At 31.1% G+C, this 14,038-nt stretch overlaps 1 protein-coding gene across 12 annotated transcripts in view; it reads right to left on the bottom strand.

Moving 5' to 3' along the window:
* Window positions 1-14,038, bottom strand: part of LOC119603179 (embryonic polarity protein dorsal) — a 35,698-nt gene continuing 21,660 nt past the window's right edge. For 8 of the 12 annotated variants that reach the window (XM_037955146.1, XM_037955139.1, XM_037955143.1 and 5 more), the window contains 4 exons: window positions 9,485-9,898; window positions 9,233-9,411; window positions 8,769-9,163; window positions 5,772-8,703 (listed from right to left, as the gene is read on the bottom strand). In XM_037955146.1, coding sequence (XP_037811074.1) covers window positions 6,643-8,703; window positions 8,769-9,163; window positions 9,233-9,411; window positions 9,485-9,879 — 3,030 coding nt within the window. In that variant the 5' untranslated portion in view covers window positions 9,880-9,898 and the 3' untranslated portion in view covers window positions 5,772-6,642. Of the gene's footprint in view, window positions 568-976; window positions 1,492-1,565; window positions 1,629-5,572; window positions 5,678-5,771; window positions 8,704-8,768; window positions 9,164-9,232; window positions 9,412-9,484; window positions 9,899-10,185; window positions 10,338-14,038 lie in introns of those variants that run through there. The other 4 variants (XM_037955200.1, XM_037955192.1, XM_037955210.1 and 1 more) reach the window with 2 other exon arrangements.

Raw genomic sequence — 14,038 nt, 5'->3', positions numbered from 1 at the left:
TTTCTTTTTTTATTTATTTTTATTTCAATTTGTTGTTTCATCATCATTAATTATTTTTAAATAAGTATTATTAATTTTAATGTAATTATTTATAATATTCCATTGCCTAAACAAAATCTATAAATACTTAAATACAATGAAAGAATTTAGAACAATGAAAAATTGCTACAAAAAATTAAGTGAAGAGGACAGGGGTGGGACGGACAGAGGAGGGATGGGGAGTTGGTAGGTTAGGGTTAGGAAACTGAATAACTTAAATAATCACTATGTTGATATTGACAGATTTGAAATCTGAAGGTCTTCTGAGTTAAGTCGCAACATTTGTTGATCCTCGGAATTGATGCGAACTAATTGCTCGCTGTCAAAGGTTAGAAGATTACTGAGACCATGTTCATTATTGTTGTTGTTATTGTTATTGGTATTAGTGCCATTGTTAGCATTTGTCACCGCTGTATTGGCAAGACCGCCATTATTATTAGTTGCCACAGCATCATTTCCAGTTTGATGCTGTTGATATTGCTGCTGCTGTTGTTGTTGCTGCTGTTGCAGGTGATGTTGATGAGGATGCTACATTTATGGGAAGGAAAAAAACAAACAGAATTTTTATATTTTATAATTAAGATCAATTTAGATAAGAAAAATATGGCTTTAAATTAAAATTATTTTAAGTAGGCTTGGGGTACTTGTAATAAGTAATTAAGCAATAACTAATTACAATTATTTGCAGTTGCAATTGAAGTTTACCAATTACAATTACTTGTAATTTATGTATTAGTAATTACAATTGTAACAATGTAATTATAAGTGAAGATATTCACAATTACAAGTAATTGACATAACTTGAATTGTAATTAAAAATAATTGTAATTGGTAAAGCTTCAATTGTTATTACATTTGAAGTAATTGTAATGTAATCATTACCCCAAGTCTGATTTAAAGCCATTTTAATCAACACTAGATTAACATTTTCACTTACAAAATGATTGGGAGTTAAGTTCCAGCCACCTCCGGCAGCACTTGTACCATTTCCAGGTCCACCAGCTGCACTGGCGGGCGTTAACAGATTGTGCATGGTGAATGTATTTGTATTGTTGAGATTGCTCAGGTTATTGTTTGCAGTCGCAGCTGCTGGATTAAATTTTGTCTCCCAATGGGTTGCGCCTGCGCTCCCAAAATTATTGCCATGATATTGTTGTTGCTGCTGCTGTTGTTGCGTCTGTTGGCCAAAAGCATTATAATCACCAATATCCATCGGTGGTGGAGCATTTGGATTGACATTATTGCCGCCACCAGGGCCTGGATTGGTAGCATTGTACTGTTGGTTTGGCGAAATCAACTGTTGATTACCTTGGGTTGCTGCGCCCACCGACGAGGCGATGCTGTAGGGCGATGGTGTATTGTGAGTATATGCGCTGGATGGTGACAATGGTTGGGGCGATGGTGTTAGTTCCGGTGGTGCACGATACATTCCAAATGGCTGGGGAGATGTATCTGTAAGACAAAAAATATTTTTATTTGATACTTTTTAATATCGTCAATGCCTTCAGAATGGTAAAAAATCATACCTCTTGGTTCCGTTTTAATCGCAGGTATATTTGAAGCATTCCAGCAGGGCATATTCGCTTGACCTATAAAAATTAATCAAAAAGTAGGTCGTATTAGTATAACATTGAAATATTTCTAAAAATATCGAAATTATATGAAAACAAAAGCAAACATGCAATAAATTTTTAATGCTAAAACACATAAATAATCGTTAATTTCAGTATTTTAATAAACAAAAAAATGTCTAGCGTAATTTGTTAAATAATAATATTTATTTATAAAAATTAAAAAAAAATCGATTCATAAATAATTTCACCTCGCTTTTAGAAATTGTTCAATAAATTTATATGGAATCATTTTTATAGTGAGGTTAAACGTTTAAAAAAAAATACCTAATAATAACCAATAATTAAATTCATTACAGCAAAACAAAAAATATTAGAAAATTAAAATCAAGCAAATTATTAAAGCCATTAAATCATTAGGAAAATGTAATATTTAATTACCGAATAGAGAATCCATTTTTAAAAAATCCGATGTAAAAGTAAAATGGACAAATTACTAAAGAGAGAGATAAACATTGGCGATAGATAAAGGTCTTACAAAAAATAAATTGTTGAAAATTTCTTAAATAAATTTCAAAATTTTCACTGTTTTATCGACCCCACATTTTGTGGATCATTAATGGATTTTTAAAACTTGGCAGCACTTATAACAGGGAACATTTTGACTCCAAAGAAATCAAGAAACAAATTTGAACACTTTCTACTTCTATTCTTTCAAATATTATAAAAAAATGTTAAAATATTTAAAAAATATTGATTTATTTTGCTAGTTGTTTCATCTTTACTTTTATTTGTCAGTATAAAATGTTTTTTTTTTTTTTCTTAAAAAGAGGAACTTATGCATACTCACACATACAATATTTGAAATTTTATAAAATTACATTATATATTTATTATTTTTTAAATTTCAAAGTTTAAATTTTTATACTAATATGAAACATCAGTATAAAATGACAAACTTATATATTTCCAAACAATTTTCTATTGACTAGATACAATTTTTCTATATTTTATTATTAAAAATTTTCGACCATAAACTTTATAAAAATTATTTCATTTGCTAGTTTTGGATTATCAAATTTGTTTAAATTGTATTTTACTTAATATTAAATTTCATATCGTTAATAGGGCATTAAAATATTTATGTTTTTGTAACAATTTCTAAATTTATTTTCTATAAAATGGAGCAAAATTTTTTATAATTTGTGTTTTACGTTAATTTTACTACATACATACACTTTCTTAGCTACAAGTCTTTTATGAAAACACTTTTAATTTTTTTTTCAAATTTAAATTTACCTCTTTGAACATTTTGCTAAAAGTGAATATTATTGTCTTCGCTCCACATTTAAAAAATTTCAAAAAGCTTATAGTGCAAAAAGTCATTGTGTCTATAATAATGTGCTTTTCAGGGGTGTAAAGAGCTTTTGCTATAAAATTTTTATTATAGATTTTTCATCTTATTCGGTGTGACGTAAGAGATTGTTCTAAATATAATATGTTTATTTTTTAAAATTCGTTAAAGCATTTATTTTTGCATTCAATTATTTATTATTTTCAATATTTTTAACAATTAAATATTTAATATCTTACTTATTTTTTATTATTGGCAAAGTTTTGTTTAATTTTTGTTGGTAAAAATATCGAGATGTTCAAATTTTATAATGAGGTGTTGTTTTTAGTTTAGTTTTGCTTTAAATTGTTTTTTTATAAAACAAATATTATATTTATATTTTATTAAATTTAATTTTTTATCATTAAGGCTCGTATTCAGAAGGAAGAATGTAAAACAATATTTAAAATTATATATGAAAAACACTTACAAAAACAAAAAGTAGTTTTATACAAAATTTTAAAAATTGTTTCCTTTTCTTCTCATTGAATTCGGGCATAAATCACTTTTCTGTAAAGGTTCTCTAAAAATGCTTCAAAGATTTTTGCAATTTGTTAGATTTACCACTCTTTCATTTTAGGCCTATCCGTTTCCAATAATTTAAATTCCTCAGCTAATATTATGATTTGTATACCAATCGGATTAGAATTATTTTCTGAATCGATTAAGCCATGTCCGTCCAGAAAAACCTTGTAATCAAAGTACGGTCGGAATTTTAGAGATTTGGTTGAAATTGGTCCATTATTTTACCAGACCTTCATACAACCGGACCCCCCGATTTAGGATGTTTAGCTCTAAGTTATGTGTAACATACTCGTATCTTGACAAAAAGTAGCACAACTAAGTTTTATACTACAATGCCTTTTCGAATTTTGTAATGATCGGGCTTCATTTGACCCTAGTCCCCATACAAGACACCCATTAGAAAATTACTTAAATGTCCAAAATATAATTAAAAAGGCTAATGCCGCAGCATAAAAATATTTTATGTGAACGTAAATCCATCAGCAAAATTTCATGTGGAACGATTCATATTTTCCCCAGCCCCCATATAAAGAGACTTTTAGAAAATTATTTTTTTTATCGATCATGGAAACAAGGTACAAATCAACATATTTTGTTCTCATAACTGGTGTAGGGTATCATACGGTCGGCCACGCCCGACTTACTTTTTTCAATGTGTGATATTTTTTATCGTAAGCTTGTTTTATCGTGAATGTTTTCAAACAAACATTTTTTTATTCGGCAGAATATCTTCTAGTTAGACGGTAGCCAGAGATTGAGCTAATGGACATTAAAGTTAGAATTGGTCAAGTATCTAATAAAAGCTTCTCTGAAGAGAATTACTAGAAGTATAGATTTTGCATCTAAAACGAAATTTTAGAAGTAAATTATTTTCCCAGGAATTATTTTCTTAGAAACTCCAAACCTACGACAAATATTAACGATTAAAGCGATTGAAAATTCCATTTAAATTCCATTGAGAATTTGATTGCCATTATTTGTGATCTTACAGAATAGCTTTATTAATGAAGGATCCTACTGTGCAATGTCAAAGTTTTAGTTACATCATTCAGTTACATTAATTTGTTAAAAACTCATTCGATATATGTTTATTTTAAACTATCGGATAAATTTAAAACTTACAGGAACACTCCTCACGACACCTAGAAATACCTACATACACCTATATATATCTTTTTTCGTTTACAAACAAATATATATATTATAATTGTTGTAAATTATATTGTAAATTATTTGTTTTCTAATTTTTTTTTATCCAAACATTAGTTGAGGGACTACAGGTACATGCTTTCATATCCTAAATATTTTATACTTTAAGGTCTTTTATGTATTTTGCACGATTTTATTACTTTTGACTAAAAATCGGTGGACTGTTGACACTATGTAAGTGTTCTTTTTTGAACAATATGAGATAATGATGCCACTTCATCATGGACATCAATTATTTTTTCTATACTAAGTACCTAATAAGTTTTGAATACCAAGGAACATGAACAAAATATTTGTTTTATTATTTAAAACTTGATAATTTTTAGACAAAAATCGTATACTTAGGGCAAGTGTATTTTATAGTTTTGAGCAATTTTTATAAAAATACGCCCTCATTTTTCAATTCCAATGATACGTTTCCAAATATGTACAACATTTTCGTACGGAATAGCGAAACATAAATTAAGTAAATTTAAATTTTAAATAATAAATATAAAAGATATTTCGACACTTCTTTAAAAAATATAAATTAATCAAAATTATCTGTATTCCGAGTGAAAGCAAGACAGTCCAAGTTTTCAAAACTTTTACAATTTCATATCAAATACACAATATCAAGGATAGGATATACCCAAAATGACACGTATTATCCCAAATATGTATATATAGATTTAAAAGATACCAATACCAATAAATAATATAATAAAATACAACCAACCATCACCAAAATATAGTATTTACAACGAAATAGATGAAGAGATATTGTGAGACAAATACTACCAAGATAATACAAATACTATATGAATACAAATATATGATTGTAACTGAAACTTACGACCATCTTGGTGATCATTTTGGTGTAGATTTTGCTGTTGTTGTAGTAACAAATGTACTGGATCACCGTTAGTTTTTTGACGTTTACGTCTCAAATGCGCGGGATCTAAAAAAGAGTACAATTTTTTTATTTTTATATATAATTAAAACAAAAAGAAAAATAATAGTAAACATAACAAAATTAAATACATGGTGAAATATTCACTCAAAGTAAATATTTTCACTTGTTGTTGTTTTGTTTTTATAAATAGTAAATGTACTTAAAGACTAATGTTTAAAAATTCTTTTACAATGAACTATTTTATAGATTCACTATTAAGTACTATAATTATACATACATACTATGTATAACAATTAATTAGTTAATTTTTGTTTTCTTAATTTAATACAAAATTTAGTTTTCAATAGAAAAAACAATTATTCAAAATTTTCGTACAAAATTTTTTTTTAAATTTAAATAGTATTACAAAATACATATAGTTTTTTTTTTAATTATTCGATTACAATTTGGTTTCGATGGGCTCATTTTCATGACGACGATTGAGCACCTTAAGTAAAAAGACAAGAGCTATATATTAAAAAAAGTTAATATGTGATCGAGTTTAATTTCAAATAAAAATGACCAGATATTAACAAATTAAATATTTGCAAATAGTACAACAATTTTACACACAATAAAAAGTGTATCCAATAAAAACAACGTGCCGTCGAGAGGGTGCGATTGATTACAATATTTCAGCTCCAGAATAATTAATTATCGCTTACAAACAATCACCCAAATATTCACCCACTCATTCATGCACATTCATGCATACATATAAGTATATTCATGTATGTATGCATGTATTTAGGGAGTTAGAGAAAGAGACATACAACACGATGGGAGTTTAGAACGGAGTCCGAATTCATTAACACCACGTCTACTACCACCAAAATTAAAATCCATTTCGATAATATGGACCGTTAAATCTCATTCTCTGTATACAAAAAATAATAATATACATTGTCCATTGACAACAAATACAACAAACACTAGTGGAGAGTTTTCTCAGCCACTCAAATTCCAATTAATTAATTTATGCGATTCGCAGCTACTAAACGTTCTGCCACCTCTTCGGGCGTTAAAATTTCGCCAGCATCGACTGGAGCATAGTATGCGGAGGTCTCGTCAAATTCACTGACTGTTGCTTGAGGCGGTATGCTAGTGTACAAGGCAAAATGCTCAGCCTCTGTTAAATCGACATTGGGATCAAGTTGGACATTGAATTCGCCCTCGCATAAATTGCGCAAACTTTGTCGATCTGCTATGGCCACCAATTCCATATTGCCATCACAAATCGGTATGTCAGCTAGTTGAAGAGCCGACACTGTCTTGCGATCTAATGTGTTGCTGAGTGTTAGAGTACTGGCATGGGAATATTCCTCTTGATGAGGCAAACTGTTGACGCTGTCACCCTTAAGAGGAATGTGTATGACATTGGCATTTAAGTGAGCTGGACGCTTTCCCGAAACACTACTAACACTACGTCCCACCGGTTTGCCCACTTTTTGGACCTTTTTCTCGGGGGAGTTTGGCAAGGATGTGGGCTGTAAGGATTTGATTGAGCGCATAGATGCACGATTAGAATCATTCAAATTGAAATGACCAATGCTGGGTTCACGGCTCACAGTGGGACTAGTTGCTTTGGATCCGGCCTTTGAACCAGCTGTTTGGTCACCGGCCTGGCTAAGATCGGATTTGCTTTTGCGTCGTGAAAATAATTTGGAAAAGAAGCCCGGTTTCTTTTGTTTCGGTAAGGTGCTAGAATTACCAGCACCTGGCTTTTGTGGCAGACGTTTAGTAGGTGGAGACTGATCTGGCGTTTTCATAATGATAATGGGTGTTTGTTGGCGTGATTTGCGATCTAAAGTGCCGCCAATATTCGCTTCAATTGATCGATTTTCAGCATTACTATCTTGCTTGCGTAGGCGTTTTGGTGGTAGAGGTGGTAACTTCTCCTCTTCGGCGGCCGTAACATGCATGTGAGGTGAGGTGATTTTTGGTGGTGCTGGTCTGGGTGGTGTTTGTAATTGTGGTTGAGATTGAGCTAAAATATCAGGTTTTTGAATATTGACTACTGGTGCTGGAGGTGAAGAGGTTGCTGATGCTGGACTAGATCTAACTTCAATTGGATCGTAGTGATCATTTTCAAAATCAGCCTGTAAATTAGAAGCTGGTGGTGTAGGTGGCATAATATCATCCATTGGTATGGAAATGGGATTCTTAAAAGCAATTTGTAAACTACTATAAGTTGCAGCATCATCGAAACTCTCTTCTATCTCCATTGCTGTTTGGCCCCCATCTACTAGGGTGCCATCAGTTTCTGGGACACACGAATCCATGCCATTCAACTCATTGATCAATGTACTATTATAAGTATCGCGACGCATGACATGGTCAGAATATATATCATCCAATTCGGCAACCTGTTCCAGCAGGTCACTTAGTGTCTTGTCCTCTGAATCATTGGCTGCCACCTGAGTCGTTGCAGTAGTAGTGGATGAAGTGGTGTTGGTTTCAATAGATTCATTTATAGTTGGATTTTCCAACTCTTGCATTTCATTTGAATTCATCCATTCTGTAATTTTTTCATTAGTATCCATAACCGATTCTTGATTTCCCTCTTCTGGGTGCTGTTGACCAGCATTTAATAGTTCAACCACTTCTTGTAAGGAATCACATTGATCTTGAGGTGTTTGCAGATGCTGCTGTTGCTCAAGTTCACGCATTTTCTCATCAATAATTGTATCAATTTCTTGTTGACTGCGTCGTTTGGCTTCTTCGTCGTCGACGTTCGTTGTGTCAGTCGTTGTCGGTACAGTGTCGCCTTGGGGTTGCTGAGATTGAGGTGGTGGCAATTCCTCAGCGGTTGGAGTATTTAAGTCAATCACCTCCATTTTTTCATTGGAAATTGGTTCCTGCTCCTTTATCTCGCTAGCAAGAATTTCTTGGAAAATATCTAAGTCGGGTTTCCTCTTGAGGTTCCGACGTAGATCCAAAAATCGTTTCCTACCTGAATCCAAGGGTACATATTCGAATGGAAGTGGTTCACTCGTAACACCATCCGATGGTCGCTTCAGTTGTATAAACACCTGAAAATACCCAATGATTGATTAGTTTGATCAACAATCATCACCCTAATCTGGGCCATGCTTACCTTCGCGGGTTCTGTTATGTCAATTTTACGATATCGCGGCGTTTTAAATGCTATGGCAGTCTGTTTATGTACATCGGTATGTTGAAATTCTCCATATGCCTCCCATATCGTTTGGCCATTATTTTCTTCATAAAAACGCACGGAAATATCTTCTTTGGCTACTTTTTCGCACAACAAAATGATCTGTGTATTGCCCAGCACTGTGGCGGAACAACTACATAATCGACAAATGACCAGATCAGACATGGCCTTCTTGTCGTATATTGGCTCAGAGACCACTGGCGGTAGTGGCTGTGTAAAACGACCCTTCTGATCGCTCTCCATGAACACTTGGAAACACAACCTAACTGAGTTCAAATCAATACTAGAGGGTTGAAACCGATGCGCAAATCCAGCTAAATAAATATGTAAACGGTTCGAGCATTAATAAATGGTACAAAAGAAACTTTAAAACGGATTCTTACTTTTGAATGGATCTACGCGAATTTCTTCACGAGCTTTAAGTGCTGCCTCTATGTCTTTCTTTTTGACGCACTGTATACCCAAATTGCTAAACACGGCCCTCATTGTTTCCGAGTTGATTTCAAGCGTACATACACCCTTCTTACAACCCTCTTTGCCGACTAAATTATGTGGATGAGGTCTAAAATAAAGAATATGTATAATTTGTCAAAATCGCATTCGCAAATCAGAACGCTTGGGGGTGGATATATTACCTATAGGGTTGATCTTTGGTGACACATGATACAACAACTACGGCACGTCCTTTATAGCCTACAATTTCAATGGTGGGATATGTTTTGTTTTCTGGTGTCGAATTTACACCTGGTATAGAACCGGCTGAACGCCCTTCACACTCGTAACGGAATCTCAAAGCTTTGCCAGCCGGCTGTTCCGTTATTTTTACGTAGGGCTTCTTGCGTACATTTTTGTTGTTATTTGATGGTTGTTGCTGTTGTGGTTGCATTCCATTATAATTAATATTCTGTTGTTGCTGCTGCTGCTGTTGAATTGGATCCATAATTTGAGCGTTTGGATTATTGGATGTCACACCGCCACCGGCTCCTCCTCCACCAGCTAAAATATTATTATTGGCAGGATTTTGATACATTAGTAGATCAAAATATCAACTGTAAAGAAGAAAAATTAAAACGAATACATTACTATAAGTTAAAATATACATAAATTAATAATAGTTAAACTTTTGTATTTTGCAAAATTTTGTTCTATACGTATGCATAAGTTGTACATAAATTTATGTCTTGAGACGGTACAATGATGAATATAGTCTAAAAATAATCCAGACGACGTCGACCACAGAACAATCGACAATAACAGCAACAAATATTTCAATATTTCTCCTTGAGAATAGTGGAATGATAGAGAAGCAAACTCACGCACTCTTTCACTTACTCACACATTAAGCTATTAGTTGAGATGGACAAAAAAGTTTTTATTAAAAAAATATATATTTTCTGTACTATTTTCTTCTTCGTTTTTATTATTTTTTTATTATTTATTTTTTACAAAAATATTGTCTGCGGTGATTACGGAGGAAAGTGTCGAAAGATACTGAAGATTTAAAATCATATCGAGACGTTTTACACCGCCAAAATATAAAAGTAAGAAAATATAGCAAAACATTCTTCTCTCATTCTCTCACGATTTCATTCTCATTTAGATCCATGGGTATATGGACCACAAGAAGACAGCAAAACGCAAAAATTATTTATGGATGTATTATTTCTTTTCCAACACTCTACTCTACCATTCCTTCATCTTTCGAGGAGGACTTTATTATCCGACCGACACTATTTAAGTTTTTACGTTGTAAAACAAAATTTGTTTTATTAAAAATTGTGCACAATAATTTCTTTCAAGATATTTTTATATGTTTAGTTCATTTTATTGTAAAATTTTTGTTCTCATCCATTTGTTTTCAAAAGAGTAACTAACACAATTTTTGTCCCAAAACAAAAAAGTCGAGTTGCGACAAAATTTTCTCTATTAGCTCCGGAAAAATTGATAAAAATAACATTTGCGTAACTCGTCGTCAAGTATAAAAAAACAAAAAGAAAAACGAGAAAAAATCGTACCAACTGATTGCATTGAAAATGGACATTGGCTGGCCTCCATATGTTTAGATTTAAACTAAAATGTTTTTATTAATTTCTATATATATAAATAAACTGTATATTATTTTGAATTATTAACAAATAGATCTTAACTGGAAAATTATTTATGCAAAAAAAGAAAACACATTAGTTTATGAACCATAAACAATTAGGAAATTTCTAAATAAAATGGACATTTATTTCTCAAAAATATGTATTTTTAGTTATAGTGAGTTGAAAATTTGAAAAAAATTAAAGATGAAAAAAATTCTTAAATTGGTTTATAAAACTTTTTGATTGCAAAAACAAAGTCCAATATTTAATAAATGACACTATACCGGTAGTTCACTTAAGGACAAAAATCTTTCATAAAAATTATTTTCAGGACCAGCATCAAGGCTCGAGTTTAGATTATTTATTAAAATGCTAGAGATATTTTAAAACCACATATCGCTTCAAGAGCACTTAAGCTATCATAATCATATACTAAAATATTTTTCGCAGACCAGTGTAATTCTTCTAACTGTACCAAATTTACATCTTAACTTTATGAATTCATTTATTAAATTGCCAAATATGTTTTTAAGATTAATTTCAGCATGGATAACAAAAACGGCGCTGTATATCTATAATTATAGGAATACAGTAGTGGTCAAAACATTCGAAACTGAGACAACATTTCAGTTTCTTAATTTATTTTTAAACAGTTAATATTAATTTCTTCGAATTATTATAAATGTGAAGTTCTTCTTCAATACTGTTTAAAAACTTAAAAAGATAATAAGTTTGTCCTAAAATAAATTTCGAAATATTAATGTTATGTGAGATAGCTTTCCAAATTTTATCCAAATCAATCCGTAATAAGTTTAAGCAAAAAAAATATTTCTGAACTTCAAAAAAAAAAAAAAAAAAAAGAAATTTCATTTTTATACTCTACACTTCTATAGGGAGAGTATTATGCGTTTGTGCTGATGTTTATAGCACACAAATATTGGTTCTACACCCACCTTAAAGTATACCAATCGGCTCAGAATCACTTTCGTAGCCGATAAAGATCTAGTATCTCTACAATCGGCAAAATCTAATTTTATATAGTAAGTCTAAATAATGCCAATTTTTGCAATGATCGGACCTCATTTGACTATAGTCCCCCAAGCTCCCCTTTACAAAATTACTTACTAGGGTCAAACGACGGCCGATCATTATATGAATTGGCACGGTCATTTATGCTATATAAAACTTATTTTTGCCAATTTTTGGTGAGATAATAGAATATTTGACGTAGTTATGAGTTAAAAACCCTTAATGTGGCCTGTAGCTTGCGCACAAGGTTTACATGGACAGCCAGCCGGACTGATGGATGGACGGACATGTCTTAATCGACTTAGAAAGTGATTCTGAGTCGATCGGTATACTTTAAGGTGGGTATAGGACTACTATAGTGGTGTAGGGTATAATCAGCAAAATTCGTCCATAAATAATGGAATCATGAGCAAAAATCCGAGACAACCTCTGCAAAATTTCATGCTTTAACTAAAAAACAACAATTTAAATACACTATGGTGAAGGGTATAGAAGATTCGGCAAAGGCAAATATAGTCTCCTTATTTGTGTTTCAACAAATTGCCAAAATATTGCGGAATTAAGGTAAAAAACAACTCAAATGCTTTATTATTAAAAATAATCCACACATGGACCCTTTTAGGAACCCATATCTTCAACAATTCTGTCAGATGGGAAAAAATAAAATATCCAAAAATTAATTAATTTTAAAAAATATATGCGCTAATGAGGTGTTATTTGTAACTCTTGTACCAAGGTCTATTTTTAGGTACTTTTTGGTTCTTTAACTGGTACTTTTCGCGTTTTCTATAATATAGAACCTAGAAACATGAAATTAAGTACGTAGAGCCCGGAGCAAATGAGAACCTATAGAATGGGGACTTTTTGGTACTTTTTAAATATTCTATTATATTGAACCTAGAAACATAAAACTAAGCATATAATAAAGCCCTGAGTAAATGAGAACTTTTTAAAACTTTGGCGTTTTTCAAAAGGTACTTTTTTTATTTTGAACCTAGAAACATAAAATTAAGTAAGTTGGGGTAAATGAGCACCTATAAAAGGAAACTTTTAGTACTTTTTCGTTCTTTAACTGGTATCTTTTGAGTTTTCTATAGTATTAGAAATTAGAGTCCTGGGTGAATGTTTGCTACTTTTTGTTCTTCAACTGATACTTTTTGAATCTAACATTAATTCTGTTTAAAAATTTTTAGTTTAAGCTTTTAAGTATTTAAACAATTAAAAATAATCAGCTGATCGCACTTTTGACACTTTTTGGTTCTTGGACGTTTAAACCAGCAAACAAATATTTGTACACTGAAACAGTATCATAATATTTAACCATTTTTAGAATATTAATTTCTTCTGGACAAATTTCAAATTCATTGTAACATTTGAAGGTGCAATTTTAAGAAACACAATTGGTATTGTATGTGAAAAATCGAAATTGATTTATTTTAATAAACAATTCCCACGCAGCCATAAGGTTGCTGATGAGCGCCTGGCAATTTAAAATGTTTTTTTTTTTTTAATATATATATTTTTTGGCTACAAACCATCGGAAATGACGAAATTTTAAAAATATTTACACAATTTTAAATTATTTTTTTTTTAGTTTTCACAATTTCTTTTGTTTTGTTTTTAACAAGTAGATAAATTTATGGTTGATCACACTAAGTCGACTTTGTTGAGCCAACACAATCCATTTTTTTGGATAATATTTATAAATTTAACACTTCATTAAAGGACTTAAGGGAAATTGACGAAGTCATTTTGAAAAGAGCACGAGTCATAATTATTTCATTTATATAAATGTTGTACAATTTTTGCGCGAAAAGTTTTCAAGTCGGTATAGTGTTTTTTATTTAAAACAATCAAACCCTTCAGCATCTTGACCACTCATTGTTTGTTGTTAGAGTCTGACGTCATTGAATCATGTTAATTGAGAATGTGGTGAAAATAAATTTTATATTTCAAATCCTATAATATTAGTTATAATTTCATACATATGTATAAGAATGAAATATAATCAAATATAAATTCACTAAAAAAAACTAATGATAAAACTTATTAAAATTTGTTATATTAGATCTT

Source organism: Lucilia sericata, unplaced genomic scaffold, assembly GCF_015586225.1.
Source record: "Lucilia sericata isolate MDLA Ls3-8-SP2 unplaced genomic scaffold, ASM1558622v1 Contig000009F_arrow, whole genome shotgun sequence".
Classification (NCBI taxonomy): domain Eukaryota; kingdom Metazoa; phylum Arthropoda; class Insecta; order Diptera; family Calliphoridae; genus Lucilia; species Lucilia sericata.
This window is presented reverse-complemented; position numbering and strand designations above follow the sequence as displayed.